The sequence below is a fragment of the Canis lupus genome, chromosome 16, assembly GCF_011100685.1.
Source record: "Canis lupus familiaris isolate Mischka breed German Shepherd chromosome 16, alternate assembly UU_Cfam_GSD_1.0, whole genome shotgun sequence".
Taxonomy (NCBI): Eukaryota; Metazoa; Chordata; class Mammalia; order Carnivora; family Canidae; genus Canis; species Canis lupus.
The window spans coordinates 55,568,394-55,592,898 of record NC_049237.1 but is presented as its reverse complement, the minus strand read 5'-3'; the positions used below and the strand labels follow the sequence as shown (position 1 = coordinate 55,592,898).

The 24,505-nt window shown below is 57.7% G+C and overlaps 1 protein-coding gene across 1 annotated transcript; it reads right to left on the bottom strand.

Annotated features, from left to right (window-relative positions):
- Positions 1–719: 719 nt before the first annotated feature.
- On the bottom strand, positions 720–24,053 carry XKR5 (XK related 5). The gene is given in 9 exon segments (XM_038559210.1): positions 720–1,921; positions 1,923–2,359; positions 4,559–4,670; positions 9,477–9,646; positions 11,496–11,705; positions 12,581–12,765; positions 21,166–21,491; positions 23,315–23,588; positions 24,046–24,053. Coding segments are annotated over 9 exon segments (2,427 nt in total). The 3' UTR covers positions 720–1,216.
- Positions 24,054–24,505: the final 452 nt, after the last annotated feature.

Genomic DNA, 24,505 nt, shown 5'->3' with positions numbered 1-24,505 from the left:
GCCGTCACCCGAATCCTCTCTGGCTGCTTTAGTCAGAGCCTGGCCCTTACCCCTCAGGAGACTTCCACCCCCAGGTCCCCTCCCTGCTCCTTGGCCGTCAGGCCCCGACCGTCCATGCTGTACCCGGGACAGAGGCCCATGTGGGCTTTCCTCTTAACCCCTTACTGCAATAGTCCTTGGTAGCTTCTAGTTTTGAGGCTGTCCAGCTCTGGTTTCTCTCTGACACCCCTTCCTGGGCAGTGGCCTGGGGCTCCTAGGGCTACCTGCTGTCCCCGAAGTCCTGAGCCACCATCTGCCATCCCCCATTGGCGTCTGTGGCCAGCAGCAGGGACGACGACAGCCTGGCCGCTCACTGTGAAGTCCCCCTACGTGGCCTCTTGGGGACTGAATAGTGTCCCTGGACCCAGAGGTGTTCGGTCAAGGCAGGAAAGGACCACCCGCCGGCAGCGCCCCGCCGTCCGTGTCTGCACGGCCTCCTGCATCTGCGGGTCGGGACTGTGCTTTTCGAACCAGCTCAGAAGGAGGCCCACGGAGAGGACGGAAACGCCCGTCCTCAGGAACCCATTTCAGGGGAGAGCTGAGCTCACAGGGAGCCTCGCACATGGACCAGAGTGGGGGGACCGTGTGGGGGTCAGGGGAGGAGAGGAGCCCCCTGACTTAGCTGCCGGCCGGCTGGCCTGGGGGAAGGAGGCCTGCGTATTCAGCAAAAAAAAAAAAAAAAAAAAAAAAAAAAAAATTTTAATTTTTTTTTTCCTGCTAGAGGAGTCTCAGGATATTTGCATTTTCACGTAGGCCGATGATTGTAAGCACCGCTTTCTCCTCTGCATCATCCTCCTACGAGGTTTCATGGAAGAATGCAGGAAGAAGACGTTTTCAAGAGGTTAATGACCACTCAGTGTCGGGAGAAGGGAGCTGGAGTAAGAAGCCGGATGGAAACAGAACCAGAGTTCTGCTCTGGCTTTGCCTTTGAGTTTCCTAGAAGCCACAGCAGCAAAAGTAAAGTGAAACAAAACACAATGGGATCATACGGTTCCTAAGAGAAAGCAGGCAACTTTGACGGGACGCCGCTGTGTGTCCTCCCCCGACTCTGACGGGCGCGTGTGCCTGTGCACACGTGTGTGTGTTTGCAGGGGAGCTCACAAATGGCCTGGTCCAGTCCCTCGGGCTCCAGTTGTGCAAACTGAGGTCCAGAGGGGATGCGCTGGGGGTTCGGGTGTCAGAAATGGGATTCTCGGGTCTCAAGGCCCAGCGGGTGGCCGGCCTGCTGTCCCACCCGCCGGGCCGGGCTCAGATGAAGACACCCGGCCAGGTGGTGAGCCGGGCCTCCGGCTGCAGCCCCGCGGGCAGGCTCACACTTGGGAGTGGACGTGAGGCAAGGCTGGTCTGCGGGCCACAGGCTCCACTTTGGCAGGGACAGCAGTTCTGGAAGGTTCCGGTCCGTCGTGGGCTCCCGCTGCTCCCCACGCTCCGAGCTGCCCGGGGCTGTGCCCACGAAGCTTCTAGAGAGGCCCGGGCGGAGGATCGGGCTGATGTCGGCCATGGCAGCAGGAAACGGCCGAGGGGCCGGCCGAGGTGGGGACCGTGGCCTCCTGCCCGGGGCGCAGGTGTGCGGAGTGGCCTGGCCGCCTTCCTGCTGCGGGGACGGGCCCCCCTCGGCCGTGGCGCTGAAGTCCCGCGTGGAGCCCTCCAGGCCCTGCGCTCCTGTCCGCGCCCCCGCAGCCCTGCCCTGCAGCGGAGAAGCCGCGCCGGCTCCCTCCCCCGGGCGGCCCTGCGTCGGGGCAGGTGGCCGCTTCTGGCCGGGCGCTTGGTCGTGCTTGTCGCCGGCCAGAGACGCGAAACTGGACGCTTCCAGCAGGTCGGCTTCTGCGCTCAGGACACCTGGAATGCCAGAGCCTTTCTCCGAGGCCTGGGGGCCAGGGGGGTGACGGGGGGAGCTCTTGCTGGGGAAACAGGGGCGTCCCCTGCTGCGCGGAGTGCTGGCCCACCCCCCGCGCAGGGGGACCAAAGCGGCCAGGACTGTCTTCCCCAAAGGCTGCGTTGATCTTAGACATGTTCCCCGTTTTCAGGGCAAGTTTCAGCAACAGCCAGTGATGGTGACTGAAGAAAGGGTCCTCCCGAGCGGTCAGGCTCTCCAGCCCGGCCTCTGGGGGTGAACTCCCCCGCGCTGGGGGGGCCCTCCCCAGCGCGGTGAACTCGCCGCCGTCCTCCTGGCCTGCGCCCGGGCTTCCCCGTGCTGGAGCCGGACCCCGGGGACAGGACTCCGCGTCCGCTCCATCCCCCGCGGCGACGCCTCGGCCCCGCCGGCCGCCTGCAGACGGAGGACGGAGCAGCCCGTAGGAAGTTACCAGCGACACGCTGCCTGGAGAAGGAGACAGAGAAGCGCACGTGGTGACGCTGTGTTGCACCCCGCATCCTCCCCGCGGCTGGAGAATTCCAGAGTCTGGAATCCTGGACAGAGGAATATAAATGGGATCCGCAACAGCACCGTTGGGGGCACCTGGGTGGCTCAGTGGCTGAGCATCTGCCTTTGGCTCAGGTGTGACCCAGGGTCCTGGGATCCAGTCCCGTAAGGGCTTCCCTGCAGGGGGCCTGCTTCTCCCTCTGCCTGTGTCTCTGCCTCTCTCATGAATAAGCAAATAAAATCTTTAAAAACAGAAAAACAAAACAAAAAAACCCCAGGACTGTTGTTGGAGCATCAGAAATGGATATCTGGGGGGAAGTTAAGGAGGCTCCAGCTTCTACAAGCTGCAAATGTTTCTAAACTGAACCAAGTAATAACAAAGTTTAATCCTATTGATACCATGACTTCTTTCTTAGGGCAGCTGTAGCTGAGCCTTCTGGGTGCCTGTGGGCACACGTGCACATGTGTGCGTGTATGCGTGTGTTTGCGTGTGTGTGATGTCCAGTAGAAATGCTGATTTTGCTTTCAAATAACTGGATCAAATACTCAGAATGCAGCCATCCACACGCCAGCTGATGGAGTCCAAAACTGGGGGGGGGGGGGAGGTAAGGAATAACCTCAAAAACAAGACCCAAGGAAAGGTCAAACATATCCATCAAAAACCCCATATCAAGGAATTTCCATGAGCAGCAACAACACTTCCTTTGTGCATAAACATCTTAATCACATTGTTGTCAGTTTAATTTATTTTGATCAGAAGTGTTGACTACGGCAATAATTTCTTTAACAGAGCATTCCAGTAACCTCCCACGTTATTTCCAGTTTCCTGTTGTACTAGATCAAGTGCCTGGTTTCAGGGCGCTCGTTATAAACAGCATTTCTTGCTGAATTACCTGAAGTAGAGGCGGGCAGGAGCCGCAGGGGGGCTGGCAGACTGCTGTGTGTGGAGCTGGGGGGCCCCGAACAATGATCCCTCCGATCCTGCCCGAGGACTTTTGGGGGGATGAGGCATGGGGGGGGTGACAAAGCAGGCCTCCAGCGGGGCATGGAGACAGCCTTCCCGCGGAGGAGTGTTGGCTCCGCGGTGACCCCTCCAACCGCTTCCACACATGATTCTGAATTCTCACCGTGCCGGTGGGGAGACGGCCCCTTCTTTTATAATGAGCCACCCAAGGTCAAAAATTTGGGCAACTCACCCCCCTCCTCAGGCAAGTCCAAGTACATGCATTTAATGAGTAGCCTTTCTGCGAGGCCGTGTCATTCACAGGGCTCTGGGCTGCAAACCCAGCCTGGCATGCAGTAGGTGCTCAATAAATGTTGGTCAAGGGGGGGTCAGGATGTGAGCCAGGGCTGTCTGCTTTAGAGCTTGAGCACCTTGACAGTAGCTCACCCACCATCTCAGGCCGTCTGGGCCCCCAGCTGACCTTGCCCCCGGCTCCCTGCTCCCTCTGCCTTGGGTTACTGAGAATGAAAACATCTCTCCTCCCTCTTTAATTTTTGTTCCCCAAGTGCAGAGGGCGGCTCCCTTTCAAGCTTACGCTCGTCTGTCAGCTGGGGGGGCCCAGGGGGCTCGGCACCCGGAGTCCTTCATTCATAAAACTGAGCTAAGTATCCAAGCCCGCCAGGCACCGTCCTGGATGCCGCACGGGAGCAGCGTGTGAATCCCTCGTCCACCGCCCACAGAACGTCTGATTAGGGGACACTACCTAACCTCCTCTGTGCCACCCTCCTCAGGTCTGACCTGGGCGTAATGCAGCAGCCATGTCCTAGGGCTCCTGTTGGTAGGTAGCACGTGGTGTCACTTCTGGGGACCCCTGCTCTGTCCCTCCCCCAGGGCTAGGATGCTGGGGTGGAAGGGACAGGAAGTCGCATGCTTGACCCCAGCCAGAACCCCGGGGACAGGAGGCCCCACCCACGAGTCCTTTAGGATAGAAGTGGACAGTCTGGGTCCAGCGGGTCCGAGCACAGTCCAGCACGGCACAGGAAGGCCGGGCTCAGCTCTGAGGCCCTGGTGTGGGCATCCTGCAGCTCCCTTCGGTGCTCCGCACCTGACCCGTCCCTCCCCCTGACCCCCCTGAGCACATTCCCGCTCTTAGAGTTAGTGCACTGTAGAGTTGGCCGGAGGAGGGGGAGCAGGAAGGCGACACCGGGCCTTACCAATCAGAAATCCAGACGAGACTCCAGCGATGGTCCACAGGCTGGTCTGGGAGGCGCCCTGGAGAAAGTCGGTGGCCAACAGCAGAAGGACGATGTTCTCCAGCAGCATAATCTACGGGACCAAAGGGAGAGTCAGCACCCTGGTCGGGTGCGCGTGGCCTCGGAGACAGTGTCCTTCAGCCTTGGAGGCTCTGTCCGCGATGTCCCCTGGGGTGATGCCCACGGCCCACCGGGCCCCCCAGAAGCAGGGCCAAGGTCTGAAGAAGCATCTCTGGCCCCAGTTCTCAGAGCAGGTCACTAAAGCATCCGCAGAGTCATGATGCACGGGGGATGCACGGGCGCAGCCCCCGAGGCCACGGCGGTCCCCTCCCCGCGTCAGGCAGGGCGGAGGGAGGAGACGGCCACTTCCAACCGCACACATGTCACGTCCGCACCTTCACTGTCCCCGTGTACCAGTTTTATAATGCGATCATCGCACGTATCTGCAGGGCTCACCCTGCCACTGCGCTCCAGTAAACTAGCGTCACAAACTTCCCGAACGACGTTGGTATTGCTTTTTCGATTATTTGCCGCTTTAAAGGTAAATTTGGCCTCAGTAAGGGGAGGCTCTCCCGCTGGCCGAGCCCGGAGCCTTCGCCCGCCGTCCACCACGGTACGGTGGCAGCTTTTACAGAAGGCTCTTGGCCCCCCTCGGCTAGGCTGGCTTCTTAATTTGGGTTTCTAGTTCGGCTGTTTTTTTTCTTTTTCTTTTCTTTTTTTTTTTTTTTTTTATATTTTATTTATTTGACTTTCCTGGAGTTAAAATGGTGCCCATAAACAACCACGCAAGGCTTTCGAAGACTATTGGCCCAAGGGCGTGACAATTCAGTTTTTCTTAATGCCTCATACATGGTGTATATCATCTTCTTCTTTTTTTTTTTTTTTTGATTTTATTTATTTATTCATGAGAGACACAGAGAGAGAGAGGCAGAGACACAGGCAGAGGGAAAAAGCAGGCTCCAAGCAGGGAGCCCGATGTGGGACTCGATCCCGGGTCTCCAGGATCACGCCCTGGGCTGAAGGTGGCGCTAAACTGCTGAGCCCCCCGGGCTGCCCTAAACATACCATCTTCTAATTATGCCCATTTTATTTCCTTATTCTGAAAAATATTCTTATATGTATAAAAACTGGAAACCAGGGGCAGCTGGGTGGCTTGGTGGGTTGTGTCTGTCTCTTGGTTTCAGCTCAGGTCATGACCTTGCAGTCAAACCAGGAGAGAATTAAAAGCGTTATGAAAGCGACTTAACCATCCTAAGAATGCCCACTCTCCCCAGGCCTTTGGGGCGTGGGCGGCACCGTCTCGAAGGACCGGCAGGCATTATTTCAGTACTGAATGCCCCTCTCCATCGGCCCCATCCCTCTCTACTCTTTAAATCAACTGCGCAGCTCATCAGCTATCTGGTCCCGCTGAGTCACATTCTTAAGTTCGTCTCCAACCTCTTGCCATTTTCATAGTCGTGATCCTATCGCTTGCTGCCTGGGTCCTACGGTTTCCTCTGTCTTCCATTCCCTGCCCACAATCCCTCCTCCACGCCACTGCCAGATGACCTGCTTCCCCTCAGGTCAGACCTTGTCATCCCTAACACACCTGAACGTAGCCCCATCTCACCTTGGGGTGCTCAAGACCCCGCTCCCTGACGGTGCGGGCCATCTTGTTTACAATGAGTCCCCAATTTTCCTTTCCAGAGTCCGTCCTCTTCCAACATGCTGCCCCCACGATGACTGTGCGGGCTAACGTCACGGGCCAACCCGCCTGGGCTGAGGGACGCCCGGATGCTGGTAAAACGTTATTTTGGGGTGTGTCTGTGTGGATGTTTCCATTCGAATCTGCAGACTGAGTAAAGAACATGACCCTTACCCCCTCACCAGTACAGGGGGGCCCCGTCCAATCTGTTGAGGGTCCGAATAGAAAAAAAAGTGGAGGAATGACAAGTTCTCTCTCTTCCTGAGCTGAGACATCCATCTTCCCCTGACCTTGGTCATCGGAGCTCCCGCTTCTTGGTCTTTTGGACTCGGACTGAATCACACCACGTTTTCCTCGTTCTCTGGCTTGCAGGAGGCAGGTACCATGGCCTGTCTCAGCCTCCAAAATTGCATGAGCCAATTCCCCTAATAAATCTCCCCCTACCTCTGTCTATAAATCCTGTTTGTTCTGTTTCCCTGGAGAACCCTGACCAACACAGGGACGTTCCACCGATGAAGACTCCCTGACCAAGCCTGACGCAGATAGGCATCGCTAAGCCCTCTTCCTGACCCGGCCTCAAGCCTGGCCTCTAAAAACTGCAGTCACGGAGCATGAATGCCTTTGTCGGCCTCCCTTCCCCCACCCCGCACACATTAAGAGACTTGAACAGTCACACAGCTCCCAACAACTCAAGGCTGCATCCCTAGGGTGATGAGCTGGCCCCAGTTAAGCCTCTGCCTAAGAAAGCTAGCACTGCCAGGAAGATTCACTCTGTTCCAGCCGAAATCCGGTGAGAGACAGACAGGCCGTGAACCCCCCTTAGACCCCTTAGGTTAGAAAGCTTGTGCTTACAAATCCTTCCTCTGCCGTCCAGCCCTGCCTCCTCAAGGACCTGCGGGCTGTCTCTCTGAAGCACAAACATTCCAGATCACCCTCCCCGCTTGGGATGGGGGTGGCCGTGGGGAGCACCTTGCTCTAACTTGCAAGAACACTGCCCCCCATCATCAAGATATGCATGTGCACTACTTCCCCTCGGGCTCCCTGAGTCTTTATTTTGCTTCTGCAGCTTTGCCTGACATGCCCCTACCCCCTTCTCCACCCTTCCTTCAGGCCAACCAGGCTCATCTCCCAAGACCAGCTCGAATGTCCCCTTTTGTAAAGCCTTCTCTGATGCTCCTCTCTCACCCTCTTATGTTCCTGGGGTTTTGGGACCATCACTTCTCCGGTCACAGAGGCTGCATTCATGGGTCTATGTCTTTGGGGCCACGGAGGCTCGATCTGCCCACACTCCAGTCCCTGAATCCGTTTCAGGAGGCTGTACATGCACGAGGGAGCTGGTAACAAGGGCAAGAGGTCAAACCTGGCTTTCCAGGGTGTTCCCAACTCATCCCGAGGCCGGTCTCCCCCGCTGCAAGGGAGAAGGTAAGGGGAGGCCTTCTCAGTGAGGCTGCCCGTGGGCACCACCTGGCACTGCTTCTGAAGGACTGATGCCAGGGCCCCACTCAGACCCGCTGGGCCAGAATCACTGGCAAGGCACCTGCGATCTACGTCCAAAGCTCCCTGAGTGCCTCAGACCCCCGGCCAGGCTGAGAAGTGGGGCCCCGGGGCCCTCCCGGCTGGAACATGCTTGGCTGCGCTTGCCCGGCCACGTGGCCTGTTGGTTACGGCTGGACTCGCAGCATCAGACCAGCTGCCTCTGTCTCACTAGATGCCTGACTTTGGTGGTGGTTGTGGTGACAAGAATCAAAGAAGACTTTATTGATAGAAGAGTCAATCCACCAAGAAGATGTAACAGTTATAAACCGATGTGCTCCAAACATCAGAGGTCCTAGATTTATTTTTTTAATTTTTTAGTATTACTTTTGGGTAGAGGTCACTGGTTCATCAGTTTATATAACACCCGGTGCTCATCCCGTCACATGCCCTCCTACAGTGCCCGTCACCCAGCGACCCCAGCCCCCCAAGCCCCTCGCCTCCAACAATCTTCTGTTTGTTCCCTACAGAGTCTCTCTTGGTTTGTCTTCCTCTCTGATTTCATCTTGTTTCGTTTTTTTCCTCTCTTCCCCTATGATCTTCTGTGTTGTTTCTTAAATGCCACACATGAGTGGGATCATATGATAACCGTCTTTCTCTGACTGACTTATTTTCGCTCAGCATAATACCCTCAAGTTCCATCCACGTCATTGCAAATAGCAAGATTTCATTTTTCGGATGGCGGAGTCATATTCCGTTGTATATATAGACCACATCTTCTTTATCCTTTCATCTTTTGATGGACTTCTGGGCTCTTTCCACAGTCTGGCTATTGTGGACACTGCTGCTATGAACATTGGGGTGCAGGTGCCCCTTCAGATCATTACATTTGTAATAAATACCCTGTAGTGCAATGGCTGGGTCATAGAGTAGCTCTATTTTCAACCTTTTGAGGACCCTCCACACTGCCTTCCAGAGTGGCTGCACCAGCTTGCATCCGCACCAAGAGTTCAAGAGGGTTCCCCTTTCTCCGTGGATGCCTGGCTTTTTACACCTCAGTTTCTGCATCTGTAAAATGGGTTTCATCTCACTGAGTATTGTGAGAAATAAGACAGTTGATGAGCTTAGGACGGCGTCTGGTGCATGATGATCCTGCCCAGAACGTTAGAATCTACTACTGATTCCATCATTACTCCCAGGCCCTGAAGACGAGAACAAGAAGCCGCCGGAGGGTAGGGATAAGTCCTAGCACAGAACCTACAGAAATTCACATGCTTCATACTTTTGTTGAGTGAATCAGTGAAAGAAGCAGCCCAGACCTTCCCGCTTTGACCTTGGGGACACGGTTTCCATTATTTAAGCAAAGCCACTAACCATTAAAAGCAGAGCTGCTCCAAGCTTCCAGCCCCATCCTCCTTAGAACGTGGATTTCCAAATACTCTGCAGTCTTTTGGCTTTTAGAACAACAACAACTACTACTACTACTTTCTCTTTGCCAGCACAGCACAATTTACCCCAAAGGGCGTACTCATGGATTCAGAGCTTGTCATCTCTGTTCAAGACAGTAATTCCTTTTAGAATTTTTCCTAAGACCAAGCTGTTGCTGGTCACAGAGATATGCGTGCACGACTACACACACTCACACACACATGCACTCGGAACGCACAAAACCAGTAAAATCAGGCATCAAGAAAGCACTTTCTCGCTTTCGCCAACACTTGCCGTATAGAACATGGCCATCCGGTGTCTGGACGGGCTGTCCCAGAAGTTGAGGTAGCAGAGGATGTACACGGCCCCCACGAGCAGATTGAACAGCCTCCAGTGGCAGGTGCTGTCGACGACGTCACTCTGCTGGGCCACAAGCCAGAAGGTCATCACCAGCCAGTGGGCACCTGGAGGAGGCGGGCCGAGGGCGTCAGGGTGCGGGAGGGGAGGCGGGGAGGGGGCGAGGCAAGGACACGGTCCTCTCTGCTCTGACCACACCTGACTCGGCCTCCAGGAAGGCCGCTCAAAGCCCAGAGGAGATTCCAGGAGCACGGCAAACCAATACCTTTTATCTTTGCCCCGATTATCCCATTTGAGCCTCATAAAGGGCAGGGAACCGATTTGGGGACGAGAAAACAGAGACTAGCTTCAGTGACCCCTCTGCATCGTCGCTCCCGGGCGCCCAGCACTTCTAGTTCCCGGAGGAGACCGAACCTCGAGGCTCCCCAGGTGTTTAGTCACCGCTTCGAGAGCCAACGGCCTCTGCGTCCCAAGGAACAGGCTGCACGTGGGCCAGCTGTCATGTTCATTCCTGTATTTTAAGATGAATAATATCTCCCTGAAGTCTGAGCTGAATTTTTTTAAAAATGGGTAAAACAGCTAATCTTTCTTTGGGAGCACAGTTTCAGGAGTTTCTCCTTTCTGCCGACAGGTGTATTCATGCTCATTCGGGGCTCACGTCGGAACAGTTCTCAACGCCTCCTGTCCTCTCGCAGCACGAGCACACCGTTCCTTCCTGCACAGCGTACTCCCTGACGGCCAGAGGAGACAGCTGTCCGTGGCAGGGGACACCCGGACCCCTGCGGGGCTGCTGTCTGTACCCCGTGCGTCTAGACTGAGCTGGGGACGGGGGGCTGGCTGGGTGGAGATGCCCTCCTGGAAACAGAGAGGAGGCCCCAAATCTGGCATTCAGAAGGACTCCTGGAGGGATCTCAGAAGCTACAGTGCGTGCCATCTGCCGTTGGATGGGGTCAGGACAGGCAGGACCCTGTGCCTGTTTCTCTACAGGAAAGATTCCAGCCCGTGATCCAGAGCAGGGTCTCCGAGCAGGCCCCACGGCAGCTGCAGGGGGGCCCCGGGGCGGGCAGGGCGCCGAGGGCTGGGCTATCTAGGTATGGGAGCAGGGGCGCCTGGGGGCTCAGCGGTGGAGCGTCTGCCCTCGGCTCAGGGCGGGACCCTGGGGTCTTGGGATCGAGTCCCGCGTCGGGCTCCCTGCAGGGAGCCTGCTTCTCCCTCTGCCTGTGTCTCTGCTTCTCTCTGTGTCTCTCATGAGTAAATAAATAAAATCTTTAAAAAGAATAAAAAGTGGGCAGCCCAGGTGGCTCAGCGGTTTAGCACCGCCTTCAGCCCAGGGTGTGATCCTGGAGACCCGGGATCGAGTCCTGCATCGGGCTCCCTGCAGGGAGCCTGCTTCTCCCTCTGCTTGGGTCTCTGCCTCTCTCTGTGTCTCTCATGAATAAATAAATAAAATCTTAAAAAAAAGTAAAAAGCTATGGGAGCAGATCCCCAAAGACAGGTACTCACAGTCGCCTCCCTGGACACCCGTGGGGCTGCAGTCGACCCCACGCTCCTGAGTCTGGACTGGGCCCGACAGCTCTGACAGGCAGAGGGTGGCGGCAGCCGTGCTGACCCACAGCCGGGCCAGTGTGAAGGGACTGGGAGCCTCCCGTCGCGTCCCCCTCGAATTCCCAGCAGCCACGTCGCAGCCCCGCGGACTCTGCTGCAGAGAAGGGGCCCAGGAGGCGCCCCGGGACACCGGGCCCGGGAGCCGAGACACCGTGTGCACGGCAGCCCTGGGCAGCCTCCCAGGAGTCCAGACAGCCAGCATCCTACTGCACCCACCCGCGATGCCCCCAGGTGCCCGGTGAGCCCCCCAGACCTGAGGTTCCTGGTTGCAAACGGTGCCTTTAAGGCATGAAGTTCTGGGAGGCGGTTTGTGACTCCGCAAGTGACAGCTCGACCGGAAGCGCCGCTTACCTCCAACCACCAGGACCCAGGCGTGGTAAGCCCTGGAGAAGAGGGCCAGGCTGAGGACACGGGCCCCCAGCATGCCCATCCTCCAGAGCTGCTGGCAGAAGAGGGTGGCCCACGGGGCGGGCAGGCGGCCCGGCTTCAGGAGGCCCGCGAGGCGAGCGTAGCACACCAGAGCCCAGGACAGCGCGGCCCAGGAGCACAGGGCGCTCACCCCTGCAAGGGAAGCGGACGGCTAAGCTCGCCGGGATCGCAGGGGGCGTCCCTCACCAAGCACCCGGGTGGCCGGGTAGCAGGACAACTCTGTGCACAGACGCGGGGACACGGGGGAGGTCCCTCCTCTGCAATGCGGTGGGCGCTGCGCCCCAGCAAGCGAGGGGAGCGCTTCCTTCCTGGCCCCCGATGTCTCGGCCCAAGCAGCCGGACGGCCCTGAACACCGTATTCCCTCCCCCAGGTGCCTACACAGGAGCTTTAGTCCCAGAAATAAAACCAGGACATAAATGGTGCCAGGCCCCACAGTAAGGACGACAGGAGGACCGCGCAGTCGTGACTTTTACGTATGTCGTGTAAGCGCACGCAAGAGCGGACGCTCGGCACAGAGGAGGAGGAGGAGGAGGAGGAGGAAGAGGAGGAGGAGGATGGGGGAGAATCGGGAAGTGCCCAAGAGAAAAGAAAACAGAGAGAGAGAGGCAGAGCGAGCCTTCGCCGTCGCACATGCAGGCTGGACCCACGTCTGCGGGCCAGAGCCGCTCTATGTCCACGAGGCTCTCGGGGCCCAGCGCCTGGCTGCGCCCAGACGGCAGGGGAGAAAGGGACGTACTGGCCCGGTAAGGAGCAGCGTGGGCCCCTCCCCAGGCTGTTTTCAAGGCAACGCGGCCACCTACACTTTCTGCTGTGTGGACGGGCCCCACGCAAGGGCTGATCCCAACCACCGTCTCGTGCTGCTGAGCGCGGGCTGCCCTCTTTGTCCCAAGCAGGGGCCGTCTTGGAAGCCCAGGCCTCACTAGTCAGGCGCCCACTTCTAGTCCCCTCCAGAGGTCAGAGGGTCTGGCCTCGGGGTGGGGGGGAGCGGGGGGTGAACTCTTCTCACCTGGCACCAGCTCTGTGAAGTCTGAGGCGAGGAAAACATGCGTCTGAAGCAGCAGGTGGGGCCCGGTCTGCATCAGGGCTTCCAGAAGGCGGAGGGCAGACAGGTCGGCCTCCTGCAGCAGCAGCTGGTCGCGGCGGGAGGCTTCCCCCTCCTTCGACAGAGCGGAGGACGCAGCGTCCCAATGCCTGAGGAAGAACGGGGCCGGGTGCAGCCTAAACGGGAGGCCCCACACCCCTGCCTGCCTCCTGGCTGCGAGACGTCGGGCGTCGCACCGCAGGAGCTGCCCTGTCTCCACAGCAGGGCCCCCACCTCGGGCTGCACCCTCAAGTCATCAGGCCTAGCCCAGCTGTGCCAGGGCCATCCTGCTGCGGGGGGCTGGCCGGAGGCCCACTGTGCCCCACGTCGGGGGGAGGGCAGGGGACGGAGCGGCCCGACAGGCCTGCCGGGGCTGCCCCCTCCTAAACTCCTCTGGGAAGCTCTGCTCCGGGGACGTGGGGACGGCCTCAGGAGGCGGGGCTCTGGGGGGTCAGCGGGGCTGGGTGAGGGCAGCAGGTGTCCCCTGATGGGAGCAGCGCCCGTCCGAGGGGGAAGAGCGGCCGCCGCCCTTGGCGCTCCGAGCCCCCGCTCACACGCCCGGGGAAGGCCGCGGGAGCACCGGCAGGGTCACCGTCTGCAGCCCAGGACCCGGGCGCTTCCGTCCTCCGGGGCGCGAGCCCCCTGCCTGTTGTACCGTCCGCCGTGTGTGCGTGTGCACACGCCACATCCCTACGCGTGTGTCACCACGTGCGTGTGCTGGAGGAAGGAAGAAGTGATGCAGCTCGGGCGACGAGGGAGCGGCGGGGACGGCAGGAAGGGGCAGGTGAAGGCAGACGGGGACCGGGCGGCCGACAAGCAGACCTGGGCTTCCAGCCTCCGCGGCACACTCGTGTGTGGGAGCCGGTCCGGCGGGGAGGACACGCGTCCTCGGAAGCAAGGCAGAGAGGGGCCCGGGTGACGGTGACGTGTGAGACTCGGGGACGGGCAGGCAGTGGCTGTGGCTGTGCGTAGGCCCGGGTGGCCCGGGGACACCGCGGCGGGACAGTGGGGGCGCATGCACAGAGCCCGGGGACCGTCCCCACTCAGGGGCCCGCAGGAGAGGGAGAGGCAGGAGATGTGCTGGGGGGACAGACGCAGGACGCAGGGAGCGGGCGTGGGGCCCTCATCAAGGGCCACGGGAACCGGGTGACGTGCACGACGCCAACAGGAGGCTGGGGCGTGCAGGGCCTCGTCTCCGGAGGCAGGCGGCCCAGAGGCCAGTCCGCAGCGGTGCAGCTCGGCGGTCACGCGCCACGGGGACGCAGCAGCCCCCCCAGGCCGGGCCACCTCCCTAGGGCCGAGGGAAGGACTCAACACCAGGGAAGCTTGGGAAGGTTCCCGTTTCACTCTGCTTCCCATGCACCCACCCCGGGACCTGTGGCCGGGCTCCCGAGGCTGCTGGAAGGGGCGTGGGTCCCCACCCCCTGCCGCCCCAGGAGCCGTGTAGCGTCCGCCAAGATGAAACCACCGCCAGGCCCACTCGGCGCCGTGGACCTGGGGCTGTGGCGCAGGCTCCTCCCCGGTGCGCCCCCGGCCGGCAGCGCGCTCGGGGCAGGGCCAGGGCTGCTGACCACACCTGGCCCTGCTTCTCCCAGGGAAGAAGAACCGGAGGGAGGTCACTGTAGTCACCTGCTCCTGAGTCAGAGCAGGCTGCACCTTAAGGTCACCTGGAAAGCTCCCCCCAAGGGTCCCCCTTGGACCCTGGCTCTGCCCGCGACAGGCCCCACTCTGATCCCGGGCCAACGGGTCAGGGGCCAGCGCGGACGGGGGTCCCCTTTGAAAGGGGTTTAACCCTGGTTCCCAGGGCTCGGGAAAGATGCCCCAGGAGGAGTGTTCCTTTTTCATGACCTGGAATCCCAGAGGGAGCAGATTTTCTTGCTGAGTCTTTGAAGCCGTGATCTCTGACACGAACATCATGTCAAGAGAAAACCCCAACAATGAGGACAACAAAGAGGGTCCCGACTAAGCATCAGGGGCCGCAGCTTTCCCTCCAGGCCCGAGCCATGTGTTCTCCCAAGGTTGCTGAGGCCTTGGCCCACTCAGGGGGCTTTGCCACCTGCTGGAGACCACAGAGGTAGGCCCAGAGGAAAGGGGAGCCTGGCCTGGGAGCCCCACGCCCGCGGGGGGAAGAAACCGTACGCCCTTGAAGTTTAAGCAGGAAGAAAATCGGATCTAACGGAGCCGCAGATCCCGGGGGATCGAGTCTGGGGCCCGAGGAGGTGGTCAGCAAGGGCTCCCGGCAAAGGAGAGGATGGGCGGACGGGAGCAAGGTGTTGGGGAGCACGTGTGGGGCGGGCGGGGCTGAACTGTGGGTCCCCGCTGGGGACAGTGAGGTCGGGGCAGGAGCCTCAGGAATGAGCCTCAGGAACGGGGGCTTGGGCCTCGTTTCTAGGAAACAAAGAGCCGGGGATGGGGTGGGGTGGGGTGGGGTGGGGGGATGCAGTCCACCTGGTTTTGTGACTGGGCCATCTGGACCCCACGGCAGCAAGAGGAAGTCAGGCTGACATCACTGGGTCAGGCTCATAGGGGGGCCCGGGGGGGGGGGTGTGGGAAGGGGGAGGGCTGGTCCCTGGCTCCTGGGGGTGCTGTCTCATTCCGCGTCCCCACCGACTCCGGCCTGCATTGCTGGCTGCCTGCCCGGCCCCTGCGCTCTCCGCACTGTGCCCACTGCCTCTACTGTCCTCACGGCCATCTCCCGAGGGGCCTCATTTGACTGTTATCCTTTGCTTGAACCTTCCCATTGGGTCTCCCACGCCCAAACTCCTCCCGGCAGCATGTAGGCCCCCCTGCAGGACCCAGCCGAATCTGTCTCCAGCTGCCCTCCTCCCATCTAGAGAATTCTTACCCTGCGCTCCCCCTGCAGCAAAGTCCCAGTGAACCAAGCACGCTGGCTCTGTGAGCCTGGCTGCCTCCGCACCAGTGGGGGGGAGGGGGGCTGCTTGCTGGGTGGGCCGTGCCCCCCCACCCCACCCCCCCACCCCCGTGCTAGGGCTCCCTCCCAGACTTGAGCTTTAGTCACCCGGAGGCCTGTGCTAAGTACAGGGGCTGGGCCCCAGGCCCAGAACTTCTGGTTCCACCGATGCACTTGGAGGATCACGGGAAGTCTGCTGTGGCCCGACACGGGTCCAGAATGATGGGTGGCTGGTCCCCGACCACCCCAGGCTGTGCCCTCAGCACTGCGAACACCTCTTCTCTGCTCTGCGGAGTTCCCTTTCAGCTGTGTCCCTCCCCACTTAGGCCTCACTCAGGACCACATCTCCATCACGTGTTTCCAGGCCCTTCTGCCACACACATCTCCACGCGTGAATAGGGGCATACCGAGGGCAGCCCAGGTGGCTCAACAGTTTAGCGCCGCCTTCGGCCCAGGGCGTGGCCCTGGAGTCCCGGGTTCGCGTCCCACGTTGGGGTCCCTGCATGGAGCCTGCTTGTCCTCTGCCTGTGTCTCTGCCTCTCTCTCTCTCTGTGTCTCTCATAAATAAAAAAGGGGGGGCATGCTGAGCACATCGCACCAGGGGATGAGGGTGTAAGACTTCCAGTTGCATTAGGAACACACGCTCTAAACGGACCTTTGGAAACACAGTAATTAACCTAAGTCTGGACGGAAGCTCCTCAGCAAGCTCTGATTCGTCCTCACCGATGGCTTAAGCAAAAAGCCACACGTACCCGCTTCATCCAGAACAGTCTACCCCAGGCCACAGCTTGAAGAACACGCATATACTCCCCTCCATCCTCACACTTTTCCGCGATGCTAAACCTGAGATAGTGAACAGCTCGAGGTCTTGGCTATGGCTGTTCCTTCTTTAAATTTTTTTTTTTTGTTGTTGTTGTTATGGTAAAATGCCCATAACATTTGCCATCTTCATCATTTTAAGTGTACGGTTCAGCGGTATTTATGATTTATTAAATTAACGTAATTTAAATCGACACTACAACTGAATAGGTCCTTAATAATTTGTAGTCATTCACCGCGGTGTGCAACCCAGGCCCACCAACCATCTCCAGAACTCTTCTCCTCTTATAACCCTGACCCTCTGCACCCATCAAACATCAACTCTCCACCCCCTTCTCCCCATCCACACTCCAGGACCTAGTGTCCTCCTGCCCTGACTCACACACTCGTATTTAACATCACGATGAGATCGAAATACCCCCCCTCCCCGCAAACACCGTTCTAGTTTCTTAGTGACACTGAGTACCCCGAGGACCTCATGTAAGTGGATGATACGATAGTTGCCCTTCGGGGACTGGCTGATTTTGCTTGGCATAAAGTCCTCAAGATTCACCCATGTTGTAGCACGTTTGTAGAATTTCCTTCTTTTTAAAGACTAAGTAATACTCCCCTGTGTGCACAGACCACATCTTGCTCATCCATTCGTCTGCTGATTTGCTTCGCTCGCTTTGCTTCACGTTCTAACTACTGTGAGTCATGCTGCCGTGGGTATGGGTATACAGATACCTCTTCCAGACCTTGCTTTCAAGTCCTTAGGGAATTCCACCCAGAAGTGGAATGGCTGCATCACGTGGTAATTCTGTTTCATGTTTTGAGGAGCGGCCCTACTTCCTCCCCCAGTGGCTGCCCCGGTCTGCGTTCCCACCCCACATCCTCACCGACACCTGCTGTGTCTTGCCTTGTTGATTTTAGGTGATAGCTCACTGTGGTTTTGATTTGTATTTCCCTGAGAACGAGTGACGTTGAGCACGGTAAAAGTATTTTACGTACTCTTAAATATTAAATTTTTCCTCATCTATGCCAGCTTGCCTTCCTTACAGATCCTTAACGTTCACCTCATCTTTCTTTTTAAGAACTTTCAGCTTCCGCTAAAGAAAAATTTCTAAACCAAGGCAGGTCCTAAGGTTGGGATGAATTGGGTATTCCTTGATCACTTCATGCTGAGGTTCCAAATGAATTTATAGGCTTAAATATTTTTTTTAAAAGATGCTGGGACCATGTAGCATTATAGTGGAAATATAAACACCACATGGAGAAAAGTAGCTGACTTTGCTTTAAACAAGTAGTCACTAATGGCACGGTCAGTTGAATAGAGTCACACTTAATATATATATTATTTGGAATAAATATTATTATTGGAATAAATATAATAATATAGCAAAATATATATTATTATCTACATATTATTTGGAATAAAAATACATGTTTTCAGTGCTTATATTTTTCATAAGCCACTGTGCCTCAAGAGGTTCATGTTTTGTTGGTTTTTCTATTATTAGTAGCTGCTTCTGCATTAAAGTCACTTAAAGTGATCCATTCTTAAATGTTAGTCAGGATTGTGCAAAAAGCAATTGTTTTGGCTCCTCCTACAGGTGCTTTTGCAAAACTGCACTTTCCTGAAACCTCTTTGCAGGCCCTGAAGAAAAGTCTTGCAAAATTCAGGGTGGATTTGCTTAAAGACAGCATGTCACCCAGTTTTCTTGGTGGGAACACAAACAGGCCAGATCCTGGATGAGGAATAGATCAGCTGTTTTCTATTTCAGATTTCAAAGCTTTCTTCTAAGGCAGTGGATTTCTGTTTGTGTGTTTGGTTCACTTTTAAAATTTCAGAAACACTGCAAGCCATGTAGCTTCTTGTGCCTGCTGGGCTGTTTATAAAACTTGGAGCCATATTTTATTTTTCTCTCCCTTCGCCTATGCTCTTTGGTTTTCTTTCTTAAATTCCACATATGAGTTAGATCATATGATAATTGTCTTTCTCTGATTGACTTATTTTGCTTAGCATAATGCCCTCTAGTTCCATCCATGTCCTTGCAAATGTTAAGATTTCTCTTTTTTTGAAGATTGAGTAATCTTTTTTCTTTTTCCCTTTTCTTTTCTTTTCTTTCTTTCTTTGTAAGATTTTATTTATTTATTCATGAGACACACACACACAGAGGCAAAGACATAGGCAGATGCAGACTCAATCCCAGGACCCCGGGATCATGACCTGAGCCAAAGGCAGATGCTCAACCACTGAGCCACCCAAGGGCCCCGATGCCTGAGTAATATTTCATTGTATATATATCACATCTTCTTTATCTATTCATCCATCAGTGGACATCTTGGATCTTTCCACAGTTTGGCTATTGTGGTGGACACTGCTGCTATGCACACTGGGGTGCAGGTGCCCCTTTGAATCACTGTATCCTTTGGGTAAATCCCCAACAGTGCAATTGCTGGGTCGGAGGGTAGCTCTATTTTCAACCTTTTGAGGAACCTCCACACTGTTTTCCAGAGTGGCTCCATCAGTTTGCATTCCCACCAACAGTGCAAGAAGGTTCCCCTTTCTCCACACCCTCGCCAACATCGGTCATTTTCTGACTTATTCATTTTAGCCATTCTGACTGGTGTGAGCTGGTATCTCATTGCAGTTTTGATTTGCGCTTCCCTGGTGCTGAGTCATGAGGAGCATTTCTTCATGCGTCTGTTGGCCATGTGTATGTCTTCTCCGGAGCAATGTCTGTTCATGTCTTCTGCCCATTTCTTGACTGGATTCTTTGTGTTTTGGGTGTTGAGTTCGAGAAGTTCCTTATAGATCTTGGATACTAGACCTTTATCTCATCTATCATTTGCAAATATCTTCTCCCATTCTGTCCGTTGTCTTTTGGTTTTGTCGACTCTTTCCTTTGCTGTGCTTTGGGGATGGGGTGATTGCGTGCTGGGCATTAAGGAGGGCACGTGATAGAACGAGCATTGGGCATTACATTCAACTGATGATGAGTCTTTAAACTGTACCTCTGAAACTAATAATACACTGTATGCTAACTCACTGAATTAAGAAAAAAACTTAGAACCAAATTTGTGGCTGTGAACAACTGTGTATTTTCACTTTATCCTGTTTTTTGACATATCATTACTGTTTCTGACTTTTCTCATCTTTTTTTCCCTTTCAAATTATGTGGTTTTTCTTAAATTCCCCTAATTTTCTAAAATAAAAAGAGATACAGATGACTAGTTGTTTTTCCTGAGGCCTAATTTTCATGACTCTCTTCCTTTATCCAACTTTAGTGTTAATACATATCAGCAACACACAGCACCACTTACTAAATTTGAGGGAGCATGGAGAAGAAAAGACTGTGGAGTCACAGGTGGACACCACAGAGTGAATTGTGGGCCTGAGACAGCCCCATCCCAGCGGAAGGCACTGGATCAGAAGGGCCCTTATATAGTACCAGAAGGCAGACTTCTTGGGCAATTAGTCTGGAAGCTTCTCTCAAGTGACTAGCATCCACTCAACTCTCCTTTTGAGTTATCAAATGTTTGGTTATTTGTCCTCAAGGGCACCCCAGCCCTTAGTGGGTTTCCTACTAGGCCGGGCTGAGGGAAGGGGCTGACAATCTCTCCTGTGGTAGAAGGTGCCCAGTAGGGCCTCAAATCTTTGATGAGTCTGAGGCAAAAACCATCCTTGCTCTCCTCCCACAAGTAAGAGTTCCATCTTTTCAGAGGAGCCACACTGCTTGGACACAAAGGCCCAGCTTTGGGCAAAACTGTTGTGGTTACAGATGTGCTTTTGGTGCCTTCAAGAGATGGAGGGCTCCAGCTCTGAGGGGCCCAGTCAAATCTGGGGTGGTTGCCCGATGTCTTTATTAGAAGCGTCCTCTACCTCCTATTTGAGATTCTACGCTGTATGGAAAGGAGTCATTCCTTCTTCAGATTCAGCTAAGAAACCAGAAAACTTATTTCAGTTCCTCCAGAGAAAGCCTTGGGACAGGCTGAAGGCATAAGCCACCAAGACAGCTGATAGCACAGCCTGAGAGCTAATGTGCGCCGACTTCCTGAACACCCTTCCCATCCTGGGCATCTATGACTTCACAAACACGTGAGCGGCATGGCCTCAATAATCCCCAAACTCTTCTCCCCTTTTTTATTCCTGACAACTATGGGATTATGAGGTGGCTTAGAGCTGAAATTTGCCATTTAATAAGCTCACTGACAGACCTCTCCAGACACTCCAGGTACCAGGGATCCAGGTTCTCCCAGTGAAAACAGGATCGTACCTACAGAGGTGAGCCACAGGTAAGGCGACTGGGCACTAGGCCCATTGAGGCTGCTCTGTTTATGAAAAAAAAAAAAAAAAAAATGGGCCTGGCTCCTAGATGGCTTCATCCTGAAAAAAGGCCTTGATGCAAATGTCACCAGGCCAGCTCCATGGCCTAGTCTGTGCTAAATCCATGTCACCTTCTTCAACCGGTAGCAGGACTTTAAATACAACTGCCCTAAGCGAGGCACTTTCTATGGCTCCAGAGCCTTGACCAATAAAATGAAACAAGAGGAAGACAGAATTTGGCCAAAGACAAAAAAAAGTTTTGAAGGGTCACAGCTGCTTCTGGGAGGCGCTTCCTGATGACAGAAATGCTCAAGGAAGAGGGGATGCCTGTATGCGAGCGGGGGTTCAACGTGGGGGCTTTGGGCTTTCTTCCCACCCTGAACATTGATGACCCTCGGGGCAGGATGCATGTGCTCCTACTGCACTTAGGAAATCACGCCCCGCAGGTGAGAGGAGGCTGCGCGCTCTTACCGCTTCCACACGCCAAGCTGAAGGAGGTGGAGCACGACCAACAAGCCATGACCTTGCTGTCCATCTGCCCGGAACCACAGGTAGCTCAGAACCTGGACCAGGCAGCCCGGCAGCAGCAGAGCAAGGGCCAGCCAGCCCCAGAGGAGCTGTCCCGTGGTGAAGTAGTGAACCACGCAGCAGAGGCCTGCGGGCCGAGACGGGAAAGACAAGCGGGTGAGCGGGAGGCGGGAGGGGACAGTCAGTGAGGGACCTGCCAACGCTGCCCCCCCAGCACCAGCTGGGCTCCCACTGACCCAGCCCAGAAGCAGGCAGTGCCAGCTGGCGTTCTAGACGGGTGTGAGGTGGAATGAAGGCGCCAGGGCTTTCCAGGGGTCCCAAAACACCAGACACCACGGTCGCAGACAGGGGCTGTTGGATTGCGTAGGATAGCACGCACAAAAAGTACCTGGCACCTGGTACGTGCATTTAAAAACGCTAATCCTCCTCTCTGGGGATTTATTTTTTTAATTTGTGAGGCTGCTAGGGCAGGGCAACATAGTGGACAGAGACAAATGTAGGTTAGGATCTGCACTCCCAATCCGTGACAGTGGGGGGGGGGGGCTTGTGGGCGCGCAGCACTGCTAGATGCACGAATCACTGTACTCCTTTCATAGGATCATCGCTTGGGGTTTCCAATATTAAAGTTTAAAATGGATTTATGGGCATATAAAGCTGGGAAAGTAGTGGAAACAGCACTGCCCAGTAGGAACCCTGCAGGTCTGGACGGAGGGCCGGGAATGGCCAGGCTCTGTGCTGGGAGTGCTGGCCAGCCGGCCTTCCTGCTCCCCTCCCCTCAACACCCCCTCCCCGAGGTAAAGCAGGGTCTTGGGCACAAGAAGCCTGTGGGGTCACCGCCCGCCTAGGCCAAGCAGCGAGGAGGAGGCCCTAGTCGGTGCTAGACGGGGAGGGATGGAGAGGACAAGGTCTGCGCGGCCTCTGGGCCTCTGGGCGGGTGCTACGGGGAGGGTCCTGTGTGGTCCGGGCCTCTGAACCCCCTGCGGGGCGCCCCGGGCACCCACGGGGACAGCGGTGCCAACTGGAGACCCCAGCGCCCAGGCACCAGGTCACTCCGGGGGGAACGTTGAGGGCAGGGCCCGGGTCCCAACACGGGCTGCAGGGGCGCGGGGGGAGGGGGTGAGGCTCAGCAAACCCCTGCCCGCCCGGGACCCGCGGAGGCCGACCCTGCAGCAGGGAGCCCGGCGGGCGGGCGGGCGGGGCCTCCTCCGCGGCACCGAAAGGGTTACCGAGTTCAAACCAGAAAGGGCGCTAAAGCGTGTTGCCAACGTGCGGCCGGACGGCGGGGCCCCGGCGGGCGACCCGGGCCGCGAACCCCCACCGACCCGGGCCCACGGGGACTCCGGCGCGGGGCGCAGGCACGGCCCGGCCTTGGGGGGGCGCGGGCGGGAGGGCAGGTGCCCGGGTCCTGGGAGGCCGAGGGGACCGCGGGTGCGGGGGAGGGGGTAGGGGGGGGGGGGGGGATGGTGGGTGGGGGCGGGGTGGGGGCGGGCGGGGGGCGGGGGCGTGGCGGGCGCGGCCAAGGCTGCCTGGCACTCACTCCGCTCGCTCCGCCGCTTCACAGGTGCCACAGCCCCAGCCCACCCGGCATCCTCCGCCTCCCGCCGCCGCCCCCCCCCCCCCGCCGGCCCCCTCCCCCGCCTCCCCTCCCCCCCTCCCTCCCCCCCCCCCTCCCTCCCCGCCCCCCCCCTCCCCCCCTCCCTCCCTCCCCTCCCGCCTCCCCCCTCCCCTCCCCCCCCCGTCTCCCCGACCCCCCTCCCCCCGCCTCCTTCCGCCCCGCCTCCCCATACCCCCGTCCCCCGCCCCCTACACCTCCCCATACCCCTTGCCCTCAGCCTCCCCGACCCCCCTCCCCACTCCCCCTTCCTCCTCCCCGCCCCCCGCCTCCTGTCTCCGCCTTCCGACCCTCTTCCCCCCTCGCCCCCCCCCGCCCCCCACCTCCCCGACCCCCCTCCCCCTCCCCCTTGCCCCTCCTGGTTTACCCCGCGGGGCCCGGGAGGCTAGCGGGAGCGGGGCCGGGCAGCCCGGGGGTCTGGGGGGACCTGGGGGGGGCCTGGGGGGACCTGGGGGGGCCTCAGGGGGTGGGAGGGAGTACCCGGCAGGCGGCCCCCGGGTGCGCAGGGCCGAGCTCTGGGACCTCCCGTCGGTGCCCCGGACCAGCTGCGTCGAGGCCTGCGCCCATCGCCTCCTCGAGCTTCCTCAGAGGGCGTTGGCCCTGCTGCCCGCCCGCAAATCCATCCCGGTCCCCGTCCCCACGAGGGTGGCCCGAGGGCCCGAGGATGAACGGGGGTCGCAAAGCGCAGGAGGTGAGCGGGAAGGTTCCCGATGCCTCCCTACACCTGCGCCGCCGGCCTCGGGCCCAGGCGGTGCTGCCGGGCGACGGGGAGGGGAGGGGGAGGCGGGGGTGTGGACTCCCGAGCGGGCGGGCGATTCCCCGGAGCACTCGTGCGTTTCCTTTGGGGGCAGTTTGCAGCCACCGTCCCTGAGGCCAGGGCACTCGCGCTTCCCGTGGGGTCTGCTGTAGGGCTCGCACTGCTTTAATCAGAGGCGGTGAGGACTGCCCCCGGCCCTGCAAAAACCCTGTCGTAGAAGCAGCCACCGCTGAAGAATCTACCGTCTTGAAGGGGGAAGAGAGTTGGACCGCGCCGGGGACCTGTAGAGCGAGGGGGGGGGGGCTGCAGAACCCGGTGGTTAGTTTCCCTTCACCGAAATCAAGCCCCAGGCCAGACAGCCTCAGGCCTTCCTGCAGCCTCGCTGTGGTGCTTCTACAATGCTCTGCTTCCTGGAAGGTAGGGCTGCTTCGGCCTAAGAGGCTCCCTGCCCTACGGTCCCATCGGAGCCTCCCGGAAATCTCTAGACCCTCGCCCTCTAAGCCCACACAAGGGTACAGTTCCAAGGTCTGCGTTTTCATTTCTTTAGCTGCCGTTTATAGCAGCGTGTGGGGGCCCCCGAAATGTAGGTCCTGACCCCTAGTGCACAGGTCATGCTTGCCTCTACTCTGCATGTGCTCACATGGCTGTTCCTGCCCCACTGTGTCCTCACACCTGCCCCCCCCCTTCCTGGTGCCTGACCCACCAACCCAACACCCCACCCCTGTCCTGGTGCCTGACACCTCACCCCGACACCCCACCCCTGTCTTGGTGCCTGACCCATCACCCCGACACCCCTCCCCAGTCCTGGTGCCTGACCCGTCACCCTGACACCCCCTCCCCTGTCACCCCAATACCCCTCCCAGTCCTGGCACCTGACCCAACACCCCGACACCCCTCTCCCGTCACCCCGACAC